This window comes from Chiloscyllium plagiosum, chromosome 31 (assembly GCF_004010195.1).
Source record: "Chiloscyllium plagiosum isolate BGI_BamShark_2017 chromosome 31, ASM401019v2, whole genome shotgun sequence".
Classification (NCBI taxonomy): domain Eukaryota; kingdom Metazoa; phylum Chordata; class Chondrichthyes; order Orectolobiformes; family Hemiscylliidae; genus Chiloscyllium; species Chiloscyllium plagiosum.
Window position 1 is genome coordinate 33,359,310 of NC_057740.1, and position 20,532 is coordinate 33,379,841.

Consider the following 20,532-nt stretch of genomic DNA (forward strand, 5'->3'; position numbering starts at 1 on the left):
CAGGAGACTTGCCTACCCTTAGCTCCATTAGCTTGCCCAATACAACCTCTTTTGTGACAATGATTGCTTCTAGGTCCTCACCCCTTTGTCACTTTGTCAATTACTGGCATGTTATTCATGTCCTCCACTGTGAAGAACAACGCAAAATACCTGTTCAATGCCTTGGCCACTTCCTCCTATTCCATTAATAAATCCTCCTTTTCATCCTCTAAAGGACCAATATTTACTTCAGCCACTCTTCTTCATTTTATATATTGATAGAAACTTTTGCTATCTGTCTTAAATTCTGAGTTAGTTTATTCTCATAATCCATTTTACTTTTCTTTACAGCTTTTTTGGGGCTTTCTGTTGACCTTTAAAGCTTTCCCAATCTTCTAGTTTCCCACTGATCTTGGCCACTTTGTATGCCTTCTCTTTCAATTTGATAGTCTCTCTTATTTTCTCAGACAATCATGGCAGATTACCTCTTTTCCAATAGTCTTTCCTTTTCACTGAAATATACTTTTGCTGATCACTTTGAAACATTGCTTTGAAGGTCCTCCACTGTTTGTCAACTGTCCCACCATCAAGCCTTTGTTTCCAGTCTACTTTAGCCAACTCCTCCCTCATGCTATTGTAGTCTCCTTTGTTTAAGCACAGGAGCCTGGTTTAGGATTTTATCTTCAGACTCTCCATCTGTATTCTAAATTCAACCATCCTCTGATCGCTACTTTCAAGAACATCCATAACAATGACATATTTAATTATTCCTGTCTGATTACACAGGACCAGATCTAGAATCCCCCATGATGATTGCCATACCTTTTTCACAGGCATTAGTTATTTCTTTGTTTATTGCCTGCCCCAATGTGATATTATTATTTGGTGGTCTATAGACTCTACACCTTTTCCTTCTTAGAATTTCTCATTTCCACCCAAATGGATTCAACCTTATTCTCCATAGAACCTATATCATCTTTCACCTGATATCATCCTTAAAATATCAGAGCCACACCACCTCCCTTTCCTTCCTGTCTGTCCTTCCGAATAGTCTGGTACCCCTGCATATTTAACTCTCAGCCATGACCATCCTATAACCATATGTCTATAATGGCTACTAAATTGTATTCATTCACAATGTTTGTGCTGTTAACTTATCTACCTTGTTATGAAGAGGTGCAGAACCAAATGTTGGGCAGTGCACTGACTGTCTTGGCTCTTACTGCCCTGTTGTGCGCTGTTTTCCTTCTGGAATGCATGAGAATCAGGTTTGAAACAGGGTGAAAGTTGGGCGGCATAGTTGTTTCTTTTGGGTCAGTTGGGGATGCACCCCAAGCGAGTGAGTAGGCAGTGTAGAGGGCATGAAGGGTTAATGGCTTTAGGGTTATGGGATGGATGGTTTTGAGCAAATGAAAGGAGATGCTGCAAGCAATAGTGAGAATGGTAGGACATGAACCTTTATGGGAGGTGGGAACAATAGAGTGTGTGATAGTGGAGAGATGATGGTGGCACTTATGCTGGACGAGTGGAGCAGGTCACTGACCTTCTGCCTACAGTGTCAGGCATTCCACCAGATCACAGAGCATGCTTTAACCCAGGACTAACCTTGGGCCAGGCTGACACGGCCTGATATCCATGGCCTACACTGCCAGTCCTGGAGAAAAAGCATATCCCGTGTCTGCATCACCCTGTCAAGCTAGACATCCAGGGTCCTGCCCACAAAGCGTGGCACCAAATTTCCTTTGTCTGAGACAAAAGTCATGAACCATACAGGGCAGCTGCCTGACAGGCTGACAGTACTCGACTAGGTACACAATGATCTTTTAAAGATGTTGCCTGTGCTAGAGATACATACGGGGGGGAGTATTTAATGAGATGAGTTTGGTAAGAAATAGAGACAAAAAAAATCAACACAACTCACACTTAAAAAAAATGGAAGATTCAGCCAAATGTGTTTGGAAATCTGAGAGCTTGGGGGCAGTTGAGTACAGAATCAATTGAGAGGTCTGGAAAATGGTTTTCTGAGCGCTGTAGGAAGCATTAAAGAAAGAAGTATCCAGCCAACACTGTTTGTAGAATTTACTGCCGTACAGTTTTGCTTCACTGACTCTAATTTATCTCCTGTGGAAAGGGTTGTTTCTTGTAGTTTTCCTTTGTGTACAGAAGCATTGCTGACGAAGTGGATACTGTACAATGAAAGACTATTAGCATAAATGTTACTCGGGAACAATAGAGGACAAACCAAAAAAAGGTGAAGGAATACAGCCAGGAAAACATAAATGGAATAGTGTTAGAAGGAAACCATGGTTTTTAAATGCAAACAAGAGAAAACAGAACAGAATTTTAGGAGAAGCAAGGGGTTATGTTTGACATTGGGCAATCTTACATTTCTCCTGATTTAATTCTGCATCGAAGTCAATGCAGATTTTGATTTGGTTTCACCCAGTTTATCAGACACCTGAACCTCTGATTAGGTTGTTTCCCTATATGTCAACCACTGTAACAGTTAGTTCAGTATAATTAACCACCAGCCAGGAGGAGTGTAAAATCTTCTGCTCCAGCAACCCTGCTGCAAGGTTCCTGAGTGTGGATATTGATAAACAACAAGATCCACAAAGTTGTGAGGCCTTCTACAGTTGAGAGGTTATGAAAACCCTTTGCCAACAGACTGAGAAACAAAGACTAGCCACTTGGGTGAGGTACAGGGGGATTGCTTCTGCCTGCGGAAGAAAACCACGTGGCAGTAATGTTACTGTCCTTGTAACCCAGAGACTTGAACTAACGCTCTGATAACATTGGTTCAAGTCCCAACATATCAGCTGGTGATATGTAAATTTAATAAATAAATGTTGTTGGAATAAAAAGGATAATGGTGACTGGATTGTTATGAAAACACCATCTCGTTTACTCATATCCATGAGGGAAGAAACTTAACCAATGTGATTCCATACAATACAGTTGACACCTAAGTGTCGTCTGAACTGATCTTTGCCCTCTAAGTAAAACCAGATGACCCAGCTGGCATTGGCCTAGGTTCCAGATATGACAAAAATGTACCTCACAGTGTAGGTATACTTACACCACATGAGCATGGGAACACCAACACTTGCAAGTCCCCACCAAGCCACTCACCATCCTGACTTGGAAATATATCCCTGTTCTTTCACTCTCGCTGGGTCAAAAACCCTCGAATTCCCTCCATAAGGACATTGACTACAGTGCACAGACAGCAAAGGTTCAAGAAGACAGCTTGCCATCCCCTTCTCAAGAGATGAGCAATAAATGAAGGTCAGCCAGCAATGCCCTCATCACGTAAGTGAAAGAAATGAAAAAAAGCTGCAGCAGATCAAGAAAGCAACTCACCACCACCTTCTCAAGGCCAATTAGGAATGTGCAACAGAGGTTGCCATTGCCAGTACCATTCACACCTCTGAAACAATACCTTCAAGGCATGAGGACAGAAATATATCCAGATAATTATTCCTACTTATCCATCATTCTGTGTGAACTAATTTAATTCCAACCTTAATTATTTTCCCAATTAAAGTTACTCTACTGAACAAGCCAGTGGTTACCAGTGTTTACAATGTTAATTTTTTATATATATAACAGGCACTTAGTGCTCTATTTGGGAATGTAACTCATTAATCAATCTAAGTAAATAGAGATAGTTACTGGATTCATTTAAAATGTATGGAGCTGACAAGATGAACCAGAGGAATTGAATAATGTGAGTTTTAAGCATTTAAAATTTGAATTAACTATGATTGTTAAAATTCTGTCGTGATTTACAAGGATGTTGCCTGGGCCGGAGGGTTTGAGCTATGAGGAGAGATTGAACAGGCTGGGGCTATTTTCACTGGAGCGTCAGAGGCTGAGGGGTGACTTTACAGAGGCTTATAAAATCATGAGAGGCATGGATGAAGTCAATAGTCAAGATCTTTTCCCTGGGAGGGGGCGGGGGGGGGGGGGGGGGGGGGAGTCCAAAAGTAGAGGGCATAGGTTTAAGAGGGGAGAGGAAAGATTTAAAAGGGACCTAAGGGGCAACCTTTTCACGCAGAGGGTGGTGCATGCATGGAATGAGCTGACAGAGGAAGTGGTGGAGGCTGGTACAATTATAACATTTAAAAGGTATCTGGATGGGTATATGAATAGAAAGAGTTTAGTGGGATATGGGCCAAATGCTGAAAAATAGGACTAGTTTAATTTAGGATATCTGGTTGACATGGACGGGTTGGACCAAAGGGTGTGTTTCCGTGCTGTACATTTCTATAACTCGACATATAAAGCTACGAAGGCCTTCTGTGGAGTGATATGCAAATCTCTATCATGATCTCATTTCTGGCTTAGATTCAACCATGCTCTCAGATTAGCAATAAAAACTTCAAGGACTGCACAGAGATCTACCCTGTGCAATTTATAGAAGATGTATATGGTTGAAATTGGATGTTGAATATGACAGTACAGCTGATGGAATGACTGCACATTTAATATCAGAACATAACATGAAGGCAAAAATGTTCCTTCACAATCACTAACAGGGAGAGGCTGAATATGCTGGGGCTGTTTTCCTGGAGCGTTGGAGGCTGAGGGGTGACCTCATAGAGGTTTATAAAATCATGAGGTGCATGAATAGGATAAATATGCAAAGTCTTTTCCCTGGGGTGGGGAGTGTCCAGAACTAGAGGGCATAGGTTTAGGGTGAGAGGAGAAAGATATAAAAGAGACCTATGAGGCAACTTCTTCATGCAGAGGGTGGTGTGTGTATGGAATGAGCTGCCCATGGCAGGGGTGGAGGCTGGTACAATTGCAGCATTTAAAAGGCATCTGGATGGGTATATGAATAGGAAGGGTTTAGAGGGATATGGGCCAAGTGCTGACAAATGAGGCTAGATTAGGTTAGGATATCTGGTTGGCATGGACAAGTTGGACCGAGGGGTCTGTTTCTGTGCTGTACATCTCTTGTTCTAGGATGGATGTGTTGTCCCAGTCGAAGTGGTGTCCTTCCTTGTCTGTATGTAAGGATACTAGTGAGAGAGGGTCATGTCTTTTTTGTGGCTAGTTGGTCTTCATATATCCTGGTGGCTAGTTTTCTGCCTGTTTGTCCAATGTAGTGTTTGTTACAGTCCTTGCACGGTATTTTGTAAATGACATTACTTTTGCTTGTGTCTGTAGTGGGTCTTTCAAGTTCATTAGCTGCTGTTTTAGTGTATTGGTGGGTTTGAGGGCTACCATGATTCCAAGGGGTCTGAGTAGTCTGGCAGTCATTTCTGAGATGTCTTTGATGTAGGGGAGAATGGCTAGGGTTTCTGGACATGTTTTGTCTGCTTGTTTGGCTTGTTTGGGACAACACATCCATCCTAGGTCAAGCCAAACAAAGACACACGCGAGAATTCCTAGAAGCATGGCATTCCAAATGGAACTCTATCAACAAACACATTGAATTAGACCCCATCTACCACCCCCTGAGAAAAGGAAACGGAAGTGACTTCACCACAGGATATAACATCACCACAGGAAATGACATCACCAACCCAAAGAAACCCAAACATATAAATAGAAAACAGGAATTTTCAGTAGTGCTTCGCCTAAGGCCCACTGAAGATGTTACGTAGTAGGGTGACAAAACGTCTGGGAATGAACCTTCCAGCTCAGCGAGCAAACCTACATCCAACACCTCGACCTGAGCTACAAATCTTCTTAAAGGTCAGTCAGTACATTTTTATGTTTTGATGAGATATAAAATCATTAGTTGTAGTCCTATTGAATATAATTTATTCAGCTTATGATTTATTATCTAACTTGGCAACAACACTGTAACCTGAGAACTGTGTTCTCCAAGATGTCCAATTTCTTACTCCAAAAGTGGTGGATGCAGACTTTTCAATATTTCTAAGGTAGAGGTGGATAGATTAAATGTTGGACCAGTCTCAAGAGGCCAAATAGCCTGATCATGATTCTAACGCACATGTTTGTATCTATGTTTGAATGTATTCTGGGTGTCCTTTGACCCATCCCTAAAATTATTCTTCCTGCCATTTCTTCCTAATTATTGCTTATGATTTTCTTTTTTTTTTAAGTTTTAATTTCTGCAGTATCTCAATGCTCTTTTCCAAGTAGATTCTTACTCCTTCAATATGGCAATCCTTCTTTATTTTCCTTCTTTTAAAGGCATGTAATATGGCAATGCTTTATCTTTATAGTGCATATTGAAATTCTTTCCCATACTTTTGTGTTCAATTGGAGGTTACTTGTGGCCAAAATGGGGGTGGGGTGGGGACTTCTCACCATCTGTAGGAAAAACGAAGGTTTTCCACTTTCTCACGTACAAATTGGATAGTTTCTTGTCTTTGTGGTCTATTAAAAAATGAAGTTCATCTTCCACAACTTTCCCAAATAGATGCCAAAGCCTGAGTAAATTCATCTGATCTAAACAGTGGTTTAAATTATGGATACCTGGCTCTTATCACAGCCTCAATAGTGTCCTGACAATCTTATTCTGTGAGATGCTATCCATTTAGGCTTTTAAATTGCCCTTTAGTTGCCTTAAGTATGGTAGCATTATCAGTGAACCACCTTTTTTAAATTAGTTGTACAACCCTTGTTTTTCTTTTATTCACTCACAGGATGTAGGAGTCACTGACTGGGCCAGCATTTATTGCCCATCCCTGTCTGCCCTGAAAAAAGTAATGGTGTAGGACCGCTACTGTCCATTGGATCTAGGTATATCCACAATGCCTTTGAGGAGGGAGTTTCAGGATTTTGACCCACGGTGCCTCACAGTATCCACTTGTTACAGCAGCAACACTCTTTGTGAGCTGTACGTACTCCTTTTTCAGTTCTAAGCTTCTCAGTGTTTAATGCCCACATCCCATGAGTGGATAGTTTTTTAAAAAAAAAGTAATTTTACTCATAGCACTCCAATGCCTGTTCTCTTCCTTAATGAGTCTCTAATCAGATGTGCTCCTACAGATGCTTGCTTCTCATTGGAATCTATAACTGCCAGCTGCAGATGGGTTCCACTTCTCACTTGCATCTGGATTTCTTTTGTTGAATCTAAACTGAAAGGCTTTACCATTAATTGCTGTTTCTCCCTTGTTTATCTCCCAATATATTTCCCATCATGCTGTTCAGGTATTGCAGCTTCCATCTCTCTTGATGGGTACTTCTTAAAGCCACAACGTCTCTAAAGTAGGAAATGTCCAGTACTCAGTCCACTGGAATTCTTGTTGTTGTTTCAATAACTTGTTCAGACTGCGTTATTTTCGATTTTGGTTTTGGCAATCAAAGTACTTTTGATTTTGGCAACTGTAACACACTGTTGTCTGTGAGGTGAAAATTTCTCTTTGATTTGATGGTTGATCAGTTGAATAATCTTTTCTTACGTGAGTTCTTTCTTTTAAGCTATATTGCTCTTTTCTGTCTTTTCCCCACACAGAGTCAGAGAGATATATGGATGTTTTGTATCTGCAGTTTTTGGATATTACCATGCTTTTTTAACACGCTGCAGCTCAACCAGTCAGAGGGCTGTTGTCAGGCAGAATTTCCTTAACTCAAAAGATTATAAGTGCCAGCCTGAGTTCTCCTTCTTCATAAAAACATCACATCTCACAGGCAGCTCAGATACAGTCCATTTCCTTTTCAAGTTGGAAAACGTTACTAGAATTTTAGTTACAGCAGTCCAAATCCATTTTAGTTTGTTGCCCCAACAATGAAACATATGTGGTCTCTTACAGCACTGAAACAATTCTATACACAAACAGCAGAATATAATGTCCTCCTGCTGAGGCACATTTGGAGATGGGGCTCATTTAATTGTGTAGGGATCCCACTGCCTTCCCATCTCAGCCTTGATAAGGTCTAGGGCCAGAAAGGTCATGGATGATCTTCCTGATCCACCAGCAATTGAAGCTCTTGAGCAGACAATTAATGCTCACTCAGGGTCTCGTGCCACTGTGGCTGGGCTTCAACCAGTGGTAAACAGGGAGACATCACTCAGAAAGCCTGAAAACTATACACTACCGGGTGTGGCCTCTGGTTGCCAGGAGTAGCCCCTCATACTCAGTGTCTAACTGTGGGACCCTTTCAGGATGGGGTGGGGTGCAGGAAGTTGCCGATCTGCCCCTATTGCCTGACAAGCTTCTCTCTCCCCCTCAACTCCACCTTGAGACTCCCAGTCCAACCTTCATTCATTCCTTGGTCATCTTAGGCCTCTCCTGTGGGCCTCACCAGCAGTTGCCAACAATCCGACTGGCACTGCTTGCAATGCAAAGCTGCCAGCCTCAGATTGACTCTCTAAGGAGCTGTGTGTCCTCAGGTGTTCTTGATGAGGTCTGACACTGGCCACTAACACATATGGGCCTTTTGTTAAGGAGGTATCATGAAGATCTGGCCTAGTCTTCAGCTAGTGGATGAGATCACCATCACCCCTGCTCAAAAAACTGCCCAAAGGGACTGAGAAGCACAATTTCCTATAAATGGCAATTGATGCTTGATTCATTGAAAATCTTAGAGTTGGCATTGACAAGGCATGGGGAAAGACATGCATACAAGGTTGGACTACAGATGATCTCATGATAACCTGGTTTGGTAGAACAGGCTTGAGGCCTATCCCCATGCTTCATGTTTCTGTCCTGTTGCAGGAGTAATGGGGACGTACAGGGCCAGTTTAGTCATCATCACATTTATTTGTGGGATCTTGCTCTAGGGAGTACTCCTAGGGAGTACTTCCTAATTTATAAAAGTGCACACACTTTAAAAAGTATGTCATTGGCTATAAAGCACTTTGGAACATCCTTTGAAGTCACGAATAGCATTATATAAATCTGAATTTGTTTCTAGGTGGCTCAGTGCTTAGCACTGCACTAGGGACCCGGGTTCGATTCCTGCCTCAGGTGACTGACTGTGTGGAGTTTACACGTTCTCCCCGTGTCTCTGTGTGTTTCCTCTGGGTGCTCCAGTTTCTTCTCACAAACAAAAAGATGTGCAGGTCATATAGGGTAGAAAAATGGGTCTGGGTGGGATACTCTTCGGAGTGTTCATGTGGACTGTTGGGCCGAAGGGCCTGTTTCCATACTGTAAGGAATCTAAACTAATCTAAAAACATGTGGGTGTTGTATAATTTACATATAAATAAACAAAGAATATTTGCAACACACAATCATCTCACTTGTCATACCTCAGACTTAATTCTCTAAATATCAAAGATGATAAAGGAAACAGTAGACTAATCATTTCTAGCTGATTTTACTGACCTTGAACAATTGGATTCTCTCCAAGATACGGAACCAGGGATTTACAAGCAGCTGCCAACCTGCTGAACCTTCAAACTGCAATTAGCCTCAAGGTGTGCTAACTTCCCCACAGGGAGTAGCGGAACAGTTTCCAACAAAGGGACACACCAGGTTAAACATCACATACCTGCTCCAGACATGATGGGATTGACTCCTTGCTATTCATGTACATGACTAAGCTGTTAGTGGCTTCTGAGGGTCCTCCCATGATTGAAGAGTTATAATTCAATCCATTAGATATGGGTGTCACTGGCTCAGCCAACATTTATTGCAAATCCCTAATTGCCCAGAGGGTAGTTAAAAACACATTGCTCTGGATTTGGAGACATAGTAAGGACGGCAGATAGCTTTTGATAAAGGGTATTAATGAACCAGATGGGTTTTCAAGACAATTGACAGTGATCATCATTGGTCCTGTTCTTTTGAATTCCAGACTTTTATTGAATACAGGTTTTAACCATTTGCCATAGTCGGATTTGAACCCATGTGCCAGAATATTGGACTGAGGGTGAGGATAGCTAGTCCAATTACATTACCACGACCTCCCCCTACAATTCACACGGTCATTATTGGTACTTGAGGGAATTTTTTAAGTTGCGTCACCCCTGGCCTTTTGCTGGGGGTCTTGGATGTTGGGTGTTGTCATAGGTGATCTTCGAAACCTATGGAAGCATATTTCAGTGTTTACCCCAACATAGACCTGTCAGCCACAGTGTGCTCCTAAAAGAGGACACACATGAGCACAGAAGGTCAAATTGAATCAATTAATGTTCACAAAGGTATATAAAATAAATAATAAATATTAGATAAATAAATAAAAACGCAGTTTCTCAATGACTTGGAGGTGCCAGTGTTGGACTGGAGTGTACAAAGTTAAAAATCACACAACACCAGGTTATAGTCCAACAGGTTTATTTGGAAGCACTAGCTTTTGGAGCACTGCTCCTTCATCAGGTGATTGTTTCTCAAGTCACTCCATATAAACAATGTTACTCATCCTTAGACTAATTCTGGTGAAGCTTCCATTCATAGTCTCCAAGGCTGGTGCCCAGGATTTAAATACAGCATTACGCTCAATGCCTAAATACAAGCCTTATCATATAGTCCCTACAGTGCAGAAAGAGGTCATTCAGCCCTTGGAGTCTACAATGATTCTCCAAGTAGCAATCTACCCAAACCCAGCCCCCCATCCTTTCCCCACAACCCCACATTTAATCGTGGCAAACCCACCTAGCCTGCATACTATGGAGCAACTTACCATGGCCAATCCACTAAACCTATGCATCTATGGACTGCGGGAGGAAATCAGAGGCCCCATCAGAAACTCACAGAGACACAGGGAGAACGTGCAAACTCCACAAAGACAGTCACCCAAGGCTGGAATCGAACCAGGATCCCAAGCACTGTGTGGCAGCAGTGTTAGCCACTGTGCCCTGATCCAACCCATTTGTAAGGCCTGGGATCCCTGATGACATTTCACAGGCTTTATCAAATTGTCCTCGAAGATTAAGATGATGAAACAGCCCTAACTGCTCAAATAAAAAAAGCTGAGAATGCTGGAGAAACTCAGCAGGCTGCCAGACCTTTTAGTTTCTCTGTAATATCTCTTTTTTAATTTCAGGTTTCAAGCATCCACCGTATTTGCTTCTAACTACTCAAATGCCCCTTCAAAAGTGAGTCGCTTTCCCATGGGAATTTTCCATAGCTCACATTTTCCATGGAGGATGATTACATTGAGACATACAAGATTTCAAATAAGCTTGTTAGGATTCTCATTTTCTTCATTCCCTCATAAAATGTAGCCATCATTGGCCAGGGAGACCAGCACTTAGTGTCCATCCCTAATTGCCCTTGAACTGAATTTTTTTAAATTCATTTATGGGATGTGGTGTGACAATGCTACCCTTTTAACAAAGTTATGTTGACTTTGTTTTTTTTTCAAGAGGGGCCGTAAAGGCAGAAGTGCCACTTGAAGGCTACTTTGAACAAAGGCAGTTCTCCCAATTCAGGCTTTTTTCTAGTTTGGTTTGTTTTAGCAAGGAGTCAAAAACTGCTGGGGACCTACAGAAGCAGCTACACTGAAAAAAGGTTCCTTGCTACACCAGATGTTTTCTTGCCTGAACACTCTCTCTCCCTGTGAGAACTTGTGTTTGAATTTACCTTTCATCAAAGGGTGTGTTTATAGGATGTTGCAGGGATTGAAACAGGTCCTTCATTAAGTTGCGTAGAGTTGGTTAGGTTATCAAATAAGTTATTCTAAATTCTGTTTTATTTTGTTCATAGTGTTTAAATAAATTCTGTTTTGTTTAAAGCTGAGTGGCTTGACTAGCTGCATCACTCCTCGAATATTCACTTTACATCTCCTATAAAAATAACTATAGGGTCTGGGCTACCTACTTATAATGTTTGGAGCGGGTCTGGCCTGGTCCATAACAGTAGGCATCACTGGCTGGGTCAGCATTTATGCCTAACCCTAATTACAGTTAAGAGTCAACCACATTGCTGTGGGTCTGGAGTCACATGTAGGCCAGAGCAGGCAAGAGTGGCAAATTTACTTCCCTCAACAACATAAGTGAATCATATTCTTTGATGACAGTTAGCACTAGTTTCACCGTGGTCACTATTAGATTAATATCTACTTACAAATGCATTAGTTGTGCCTCCAGATTACCAAACCAACAATATTATCACTGCCTCAGTTTAGGGAAAACCTCAGAGTAGGCACTTAAAGGTTGTTTCTTCTGGCCGAGAAATCCAGAACATTTCGAGTACAGTCTCAGGATAAACTGAAGATTATTTGGGATTAAGATGCTTTCAGTTGAGGGTTGGGGATCTTTGAAACAATTTAGGGAACATTGGATTGCTGCATCACTGAATATATTTAAGGGTGAAGCAGATTTTAGACCTCTCAGGGAAGCAGTGATACAGAGAATAAACTGAAAAGTAGATTTGATCAGAATCACAATGAGTGACAGAGCAATCTTGACAAACCACATGGTCTACTCATGTCCCATTTCTTGAGTTTTTATTTTGTATTCGTCCTATAACATACTGAACCCAATAAGCCTATTAGCCATTATGTTACCACAAAAGATGTACTGCCTTTTATTCTGATGCACAGATTCTACAAACAGTTAGAGAGTTAATCCCAGTCATGTAATACAAGTTCACTTGATTAACGAAACAGCTAAGCAATCTCCCTCTTTGTTCAGAGCTCTGTTTAATGTAACTTGAATTGTCCAGGAGGATTAATCTCAGCTCAGTAATGTATCTTTTAAGTTGAAATACAGCAGTTAACCTAGAGATTTTTGGAGTACTAAAAAACTCAAGTCAAAAACACAGAGACTGGCAGCACGTGTGGAGAAAGAAAGAGTTAATGTTTCAGGTCTGTGACCTTCAATCAGAAGCACAAAAGGAAGGTCTGGGAAAGGGTTGAAAATAAGAGGGACTGAATGAAAGACGACCTACTTTACAGGGTCGAGAAGAATGAAGGTGCAGCAAGAATAATAGAACTTTTGATGTGCCTGAAGCAGACGCTACCGTTTTCCACTTTGTGTGTTACAACACAGATCCCAAACCAGGTAGAACTCCATCTTTAAGACAGTGATGTTCAGATATTAGGTACACACCTCACCATTTAGTCACTCTCCTTTCTTCATGGAGTCAGGATAGTATCTTCAGTTATGTGTATGTAATGTACAGTAACACCAATAAGCACCGAATCTAGACTACTTTCATAAATCTGTGATATTGTAGCCATTTAATTTCTACATGCTGTTAATAAACTTCAAGGTATCTGACTCTGTGTTAGAAACATTTTCCAATAAATCTGTTCAATGTGCTATTACACATCTCTGGAGCAGGTGGGATTCAAATCCAGGGCTCCTGGCTCAGAGGTAGGGATGCTACCACTACACCAAAAGAAACCCCACTCTTTGGTATATGTTACATAGTCTAACATTCAGAAAAGCTCAAAGCACATCAGTCTTGACCTAATCCTATGCATTGCGTCTCCAAAAACGATTACGCCTCTAGCTTTTCCCACTTCTGATGAAAGATCACAATCCTGTAATCTTAAATCTGATTCTCTCTCCACAAAGGTTACATGCCCTCCTCAGTATTTCAGAAGTGTTCTGTTCTAATTTCAGATATACTCAGATTTCCAGCAGCTGCAGTATTCTGCTTTTCAAGAAGGCATACCACTCGTAGATGAAAGACCAGCAAACTTTGCGTACACCCACTGTGTTTGTATTAGGGTCAGAGCGTCTGCTACACAACTACGATATTCCTTAAATGGCAAAACTATAGTGAATGCTGGCAGGTCCAGAATGAAAATGTGCCAGGTTACCCAAAACTGACAACCCTCACTTTGATGTTTACAAACGTTCACGCAGAAGTAAATACCTCCATAATATACAGCCACTTTCACGGTGAGCATTGATTCATAAAGAGCTGCAAAAATATGGAACTTCGCAAACAGCATATTTGACTCCACAAATGCTGGAGGGTGGAGTCACATAAATAATGTCAAAGAAAGGTTACAGCTTAGTCCAACCCATTTAGCAACATTCCACAATTTCATCTTCAAAAATAAACGATTCTTTACTTTTGAAAGATTGTCTCCTGCGAGAAATAACAATGTTCATTAATGTCTCTGAACAGCAAGGTTCAGATACAGCACTGTGATCTCAGGGAGAGATATCTGAAGCAGATCTTTGAGAGATGGACAAGGTACTTAGGGGTAAGCTTTTCCTTACGGGATATCTTGTTCAACAGAAACCTCAATGGAAGATAAATGGAGAACACCTAAAGAAACAGTGTAAACTATGTTGAAATTGGCCATTTGTACCGAGTGAGATCTGTAATGAAAATTTCTGTCTGGGGCAAAGTGTTTCCTGTAGGTTTCTGAACCCCTGAGTTAGGCTGCAGTCTGCACAGTCTGAGAAATGGTCACACTCCACACACCCTCCAGAGCAACCAACTAATGGCCAGAGGGTAAGCTCACCATCCAACTAAGGGCAACAGGAGTACTCTCAAATCCAATCAGAGGCTTTCCAGGTCTCAAAACTACTGGCAAGCCCAGTAATTCTTGTCTATCCCTAAATGCCCTTAAACCAAGTGGCCATTCCACAGGACAGTTTAAGAGTCAGCCACATTTCTGTGGATCTGAAGTTATATGAAGGCCAGAATGGGTAAGGAGAGTAGATTTTCTTTCCCAAGGGATATGAAAGAACGCCTCATCTTCCGCCTCGGAACACTTTAACCCCAGGGCATCAATGTGGACTTCAACATTTTCTTCATTTCCCCTTCCCCCACCTCACCCTAGTTCCAAACTTCCAGCTCAGCACTATCCCCATGACTTGTCCTACCTGCCTATCTTCTTTTCCACCTATCCACTCCACCCTCCCCCCACCCCTGACCTATCACCTTCATCCCCTCCTCCACTCACCTATTGTACCCTATGCTACTTTCTCCCCACCCCCACCCTCCTCTAGCTTATCTCTCCACGCTTCAGGCTCTCTGCTTTTATTCCTAATGAAGGACTTTTGCCTGAAACGTCGATTTTGCTGCTCCTCGGATGCTGCCTGAACTGCTGTGCTCTTCCAGCACCACTAATCCAAAATCTGGTTTCCAGCATCTGCAGTCATTGTTTTTACCTATATGAATGAACCAGCTGAGTTGTTACAACTGATGGTAGTTGTCATGGTCACCATTACTGGGACTAACTTTATAGTCGAGATCTATTAAGTTAATTTGAATTTCACCATATAGCATTAGGTGGGCACAGTGGCTCAGTGGTTAGCACTGCTGCCTCACAGCACCAGAGGCCCAGCTTCAATTCCAGCCTTGGGCGACCGTCTACACATTCGTTTGCACATTCACCCCACAGTTTCTTCTCACAGTCCAATTATGTAGATAGGATATTGAAGAAGGCAGACGTTTTGTCCTCTGTCTAGGTGACATCCTCAGTGCTTGGGTGCCTCCTGTGCAGCGCTTCGGTGATGTTTCCTCCGGCATATATAGTGATTTGTACCTGCCGCTTCCAGTTGTCAGTTCCAGCTGTCTGCTGCAGTGGCTGGTATATTGGGTCCAGGTCAATGTGCTTATTGATTGAATCAGTGGATGAGTGCCATGCCTCTAGGAATTCCCTGGCTGTTCTCTGAGAATAAGCACATCGACCTGGACCCAATATACCGACCACTGCAACAGACAGCTGGAACTGACAACCGGAAGTGGCAGGTACAAATCACTATAAATGCCGGAGGAAACATCACCGAAGCGCTGCACAGGAGGCACCCAAGCACTGAGGATGTCACCTAGACAGGGAACGAAACGTCTGCAACACAAATTCCCAGCTCGGCGAACAGAACCACAACAACGAGCACCCGAGCTACAAATCTTCTCCCAAACTTTATTGAAGAAGGCGTTTGGTATGCTTTCCTTTATTGGTCAGAGTATTGAGTACAGAGTTGGGAGATCATGTTGCGGCTGTACAGGACATTGGTTAGGCCACTGTTAGAATATTGCGTGCAATTCTGGTCTCCTTCCCATCAGAAAGATATTGTGAACCTTGAAAGGGTTCAGAAAAGATTTACAAGGATGTTGCCAGGGTTGGAGGATTTGAGCTATGGGGAGAGGTTGAATAGGCTGGGGCTGTTTTCCCTGGAGAGTCAAAGGCTGAGGGGTGACCTTATAGAGATTTATAAAATCGAGGGGCATGGATAGCATAAATAGACAAAGTCTTTTCCTTGATGTGGGGGAGTCCAGAACTAGAGGGCATAGTTTTAGGGCGAGAGGGGAAAGATATAAAAGAGACCGATGGGGCAACTTTTTCACGCAGAGGGTGGTACGTGCATGGGATGAGCTGCCAGAGAATGTGGTGGAGGCTGGTACAATTACAACATCTAAAAGACATTTGGATGGGTGTATGAATAGGAAGGGTTTGGAGGGATAGGGGCCAGGTGCTGGCAGGTGGAACTAGATTGGGTTGGAATATCTGGTCAGCATGGATTAGTTGGAACGAAGGGTCTGTTTCCATGCTGTACATCTCTATGACTCTATGTGCACTTTAGGTGAATTTGCCAAAGCTAAAATTGCCCATAGTGTTCAGGGATGTATAGGTTAGGAGCATCATTCAGGGTGAATGTAGAGTAATAGTGTAGGGGAATGGGTCCGAGTGATATATTGTACAGAGGGTTGGTATGGACTTGTTGGGCCAAATGGCCTGGTTCCACACGGCAGGGATTCTATGATTCTATGATTCTATATCCACAGAGCCTGGGCCTCCAGGTTATTAGCCCAATGACATTACCACTTCGCCTGACTCCCCAGGAAAATAGTGTGTTGGCAGGATACAGCCAAGGAACCAGTATGTAGGCTAAAAACTTTATTGTGAGTACCTCCATGCACTGTCCTAGCAATTGTTTCCATAGTCAGGTCAGAGAGTTAACTGCTATGTATTCTGAAAACACCCACTACACAAATCTTCACTCGACTGTGAGGGAATGCTGCACTGTTGGAGATGCTGCCTTTCAGATTAAGTCACAACCATTCTGTCAGGGAGATGTAAAAGATGTTAGGGAACTATTTTAAGGAAGGAGTGGGAAATTCACCCCATTGTCCTGACCAATATTTATGCCTCAATCAGCGTCATTAAAGCAGTTTGACAGATCATTATCTCATTGCCATTTGTTGAATCTTCCTGTTCACAAATTGGCTGCTGTCCTTCCCATGTTGTTACAGGGACCACACGTCAATAATGGTTCATTGATTGCAAAATGCTTTAGGAAGGATTCTTAAGGTCATGAAATGTATGGTGGAAAAACAAAACTTTCCTTATGGACTTAAACAGAAAAAAAGCAAAGTAAATCATGTTGATTGTTTTGTTGGGGTCAGTTGGCTGAAATCACATAGTTATAAGGAAACTGGTGATAATCCTACTCCTTGGGTTTGGGGTGGGGATGAGGGGGACCGGGAGAGGGAGGGGAGATTCCCAACACATCAGAAGCCAAGCCCAGAAGATGTTTCTGGCTCCCTCATGGGCCAGAGGAAGCAAAAATGTTCCTCTGGGCAGCTTTGGACCTCCCCTACTCCCCAGATTGGGATTCCCCTCCTGAGTAATGTTAAAGGTGGTGGGGGGGGTGGGTGACATTCACTCACACTTCATTTGGGCAGCCATTTTCTGCTGTTCTGCTGCTATTAGGTGAAAGTGGGTACAGCAGATGCTGGAGATTAGAGTCAAGATTAGAGTGGTGCTGGAAAGGCACAGCAGGTCAGGCAGCATCCAAGGGGCAGGAAAATTGACATTTTGGGCAAAATCCCTTCATCAGGAATGCTGCTATTGTCAAATTCTGCTGCTATTGTCAAACTAAACTCTCATTCAGTCCCTTCCATTCAGAAATGCTTTCTTAGCCATCCCCCGATGCTGAGGTTTATCATACCTATGTTGTCTTGAGCAATCACTGAGTCAGGAAATTGTTTGCGTAACAATTCCCCAGGATTAGGGCATTTACACTTACATTACTTCTGAGGATGATCACATCCTGCCATTGTATCTGGGGTTACATGTGGTTATGGGTGAGGGGGAGTGGCCAGAGTACCTGCGAGCATTACCAACTGACCTGTATAAAGGGGATGTGTTTTCTTTGTTTGGGACATCTTTTGACTCAACTTTGCACACCTGCAGGAAGGGTCAAAGGGGGTTTCCTAGCTTGTACAGACTTTAATAAACTTTAACTGTTTGCAGAAGTTGGTGTGTGTGAATTGCACCTCATGTGTGAAACCTTGGGAAAAGAACCTAACACCTGGAATATTTACATATGCACCTATTGTGCACATTCCTACATTGCTCCATCTTTAAGGATTTGTGAGCCAATTTCTAACAATGGTTCACCCCCCTTTTAAGAGGATTGACATTCCTGTGTGGTCTCTTAGACTCACTAAACCAGAAAGAAAACAAGCTAAGTGGAGTTTCTACCCTGCAAGTCATCAATCTTTGTTAGAGATTTCTAAAATTTTACATTCAAATTTTTAGATTTCCTAACTTTTCTTTCCATCTCTTTCTCCTCTCTTTTAATCAACTTTCTTCATCTTTTCTTTATTTTGTCTTATCTCTTTAATAGACTCGAATTCATTCTCTGTTGCTCCTCTGTTTCATTACATCTTTTGAGCTCATTGGTTAAGAACCTAAAGTGTTGGTCCCATTGTTTACCAAGGGCCCAAGTGGCCCAATGGTACCACCTGATGAAGGAGCAGTGCTCTGAAAGCTAGAGCTTCCAAATAAACCTGTTGAACTATAACCTGGTGTTGCGTAATTTTTAAGCTTGTTCACCACAAGGTGTAACTCACACTTACAGCAACTTTCAGGGCAAAGTATCAATGAAATGTGAATGTTCTGGAGCAGACCACAGATTGCCCGCTTTGGCAAATTCTTGGTCACAACCAGCCTGATGAAATCAGTTATGCCATCCTGCTGGGCACTCCCAGGTGGACATAAGGCTTGCAGCATATTTTTGCATTTCCTACCCAGGAGGTTAAATTTGACCCTATACATTGAGGAAGGAAATTCCCAGAGAATTCAAACGTTGGCCTTAGAAAGGTTGCAATGTCTTACAGGGACCTCAAAGACCCTGTCTTATTATACTTATGATATGATGCAATGGAATAGTCAGGAGCTGCATGATAAATGGAGAAATTCCACCATTAACTTATTCAGTAAGTTTTTTTAAACAGAAATATACTTTATTTATAATAATTTTAAGAGCATGCATTACATAACAAATCAATGTTGACACTATATTGGAAAGAAATGGTGTACTGCAATAGAGGGAGAAAGCAGAAGATTGGCCCTAATACAACCAGCACAGGTACGATGGGCTGAATATGCTCCATCTGCACCATAACAATTCCGTGATTCTGTGACTACATGAAGCGTAAATGAAATCAATTTCTTCCCATACTGTATATCCTGCATTTACATTTAATATTTACCACACCCATGTCAGACATACAGCCCAGGTATGTGTGTTGGGGAGAGGGGAGGTTTGTTCTGGATGCTCTCCAGCCCCTGGAATTGCTGCAGCTGAAGGACCTTCCCCACCAGGACCAATGCAGCCACTGCTCCAAGCTTTCGAGAGCCCCCAGCACAGATCATCAACCTGCAAACTCAGAGGGCCACACAACAGAGACTGGAACAGTAACGTCTATTTTCAAATAAATCCTCAACCATTTTGGTGTCTCATGCCACTTAAAATTGCTGAAGGGGCTTATTTTTATTTTGGTTCATTTTTGTGATGTGAGTAACGAGTCTCAACTGTGACACGAAGCAAGACTGACCTCTTGTGTCGAGACTGGCATTCACTCCATTGAACTGAGGCTATTTTAAGCATTGTTATCTCTCACCAACGAACATTAAAATACAAGACAAATATAGTCTGTCCTGCAACCATCAAAGGCTTCTTGTACATAATTCAACTCTACACAGCAACAACCGTTCCCCCCCCCCCAGCCCACAACTGTTGCTGCATAGTGTCATTCCAGCCTCTGAATCAAAGAGTCATGGATTCAAATCCCACCCCAGAGACTTTGAGCACAAGATGTTGGCTAACATTCCAGAGTCCTAGTGAGGAGGATTCATCTTTCACATGAGGTGGAATAGAATTGATCCCCTGGCACTGTTTAAAGAGGGATATGGGCGTTCAGTGCTTTGGCTGATGTTTATTGTTTAACCAACATGACTGAAAGCACCTTGTTATCACATTGCTGTTTGTTAGGCTTTGCTGCATGTATGCTAATTAGTTTATTTTGTATTTCCTACATGAATGCAGTGACTGCACACTGAATAACACAAAAGATCCAAAATCCTCCTCACCATTTGAATCACCATAAGAAAAAAAGTGATTTTTACATAATTTAAAATCTTAAAAATATGACATAGCGCGATACATGGACATTTTGAATTGTATCGACAATAACAGAATGTTGCTGATTCAGTGGATCTATTGCAATTTTAAGAAAGACCCTTTAATTCATTTGCAACCGAGAAAGAATGAAGTATACCATTCCACAATTGAGAGGCTAGAGCACAGGCAATTTTTGCCACGTGCAGTCAACATCATTGTGCAACTGACCCTGTCACAAATTTATGGATTGAGCTGGATCATTTTCAATTTAGAGTTCAGGTGGAGACTTGCAATTGGGAAATGAAAAGGATGTTTGATCCTGAGTTCAAAGCAACTTATTTTCATCAATGATTGATGGG

The 20,532-nt window shown here is 42.1% G+C and overlaps 1 protein-coding gene across 2 annotated transcripts in view; it reads right to left on the bottom strand.

Moving 5' to 3' along the window:
• The window catches only part of apc2 (APC regulator of WNT signaling pathway 2), a 202,534-nt gene that overhangs the window by 127,224 nt on the left and 54,778 nt on the right, over positions 1-20,532 (bottom strand). The window contains exon 1 of one of the 2 annotated variants that reach the window (XM_043721335.1): positions 9,400-9,518. The exons of the other annotated variant lie outside the window; for it this stretch is intronic. Within the exon in view, the coding sequence (XP_043577270.1) occupies positions 9,400-9,480 (81 nt within the window). The 5' untranslated portion in view covers positions 9,481-9,518. Of the gene's footprint in view, positions 1-9,399; positions 9,519-20,532 lie in introns of those variants that run through there. 2 annotated transcript variants of the gene reach the window in all.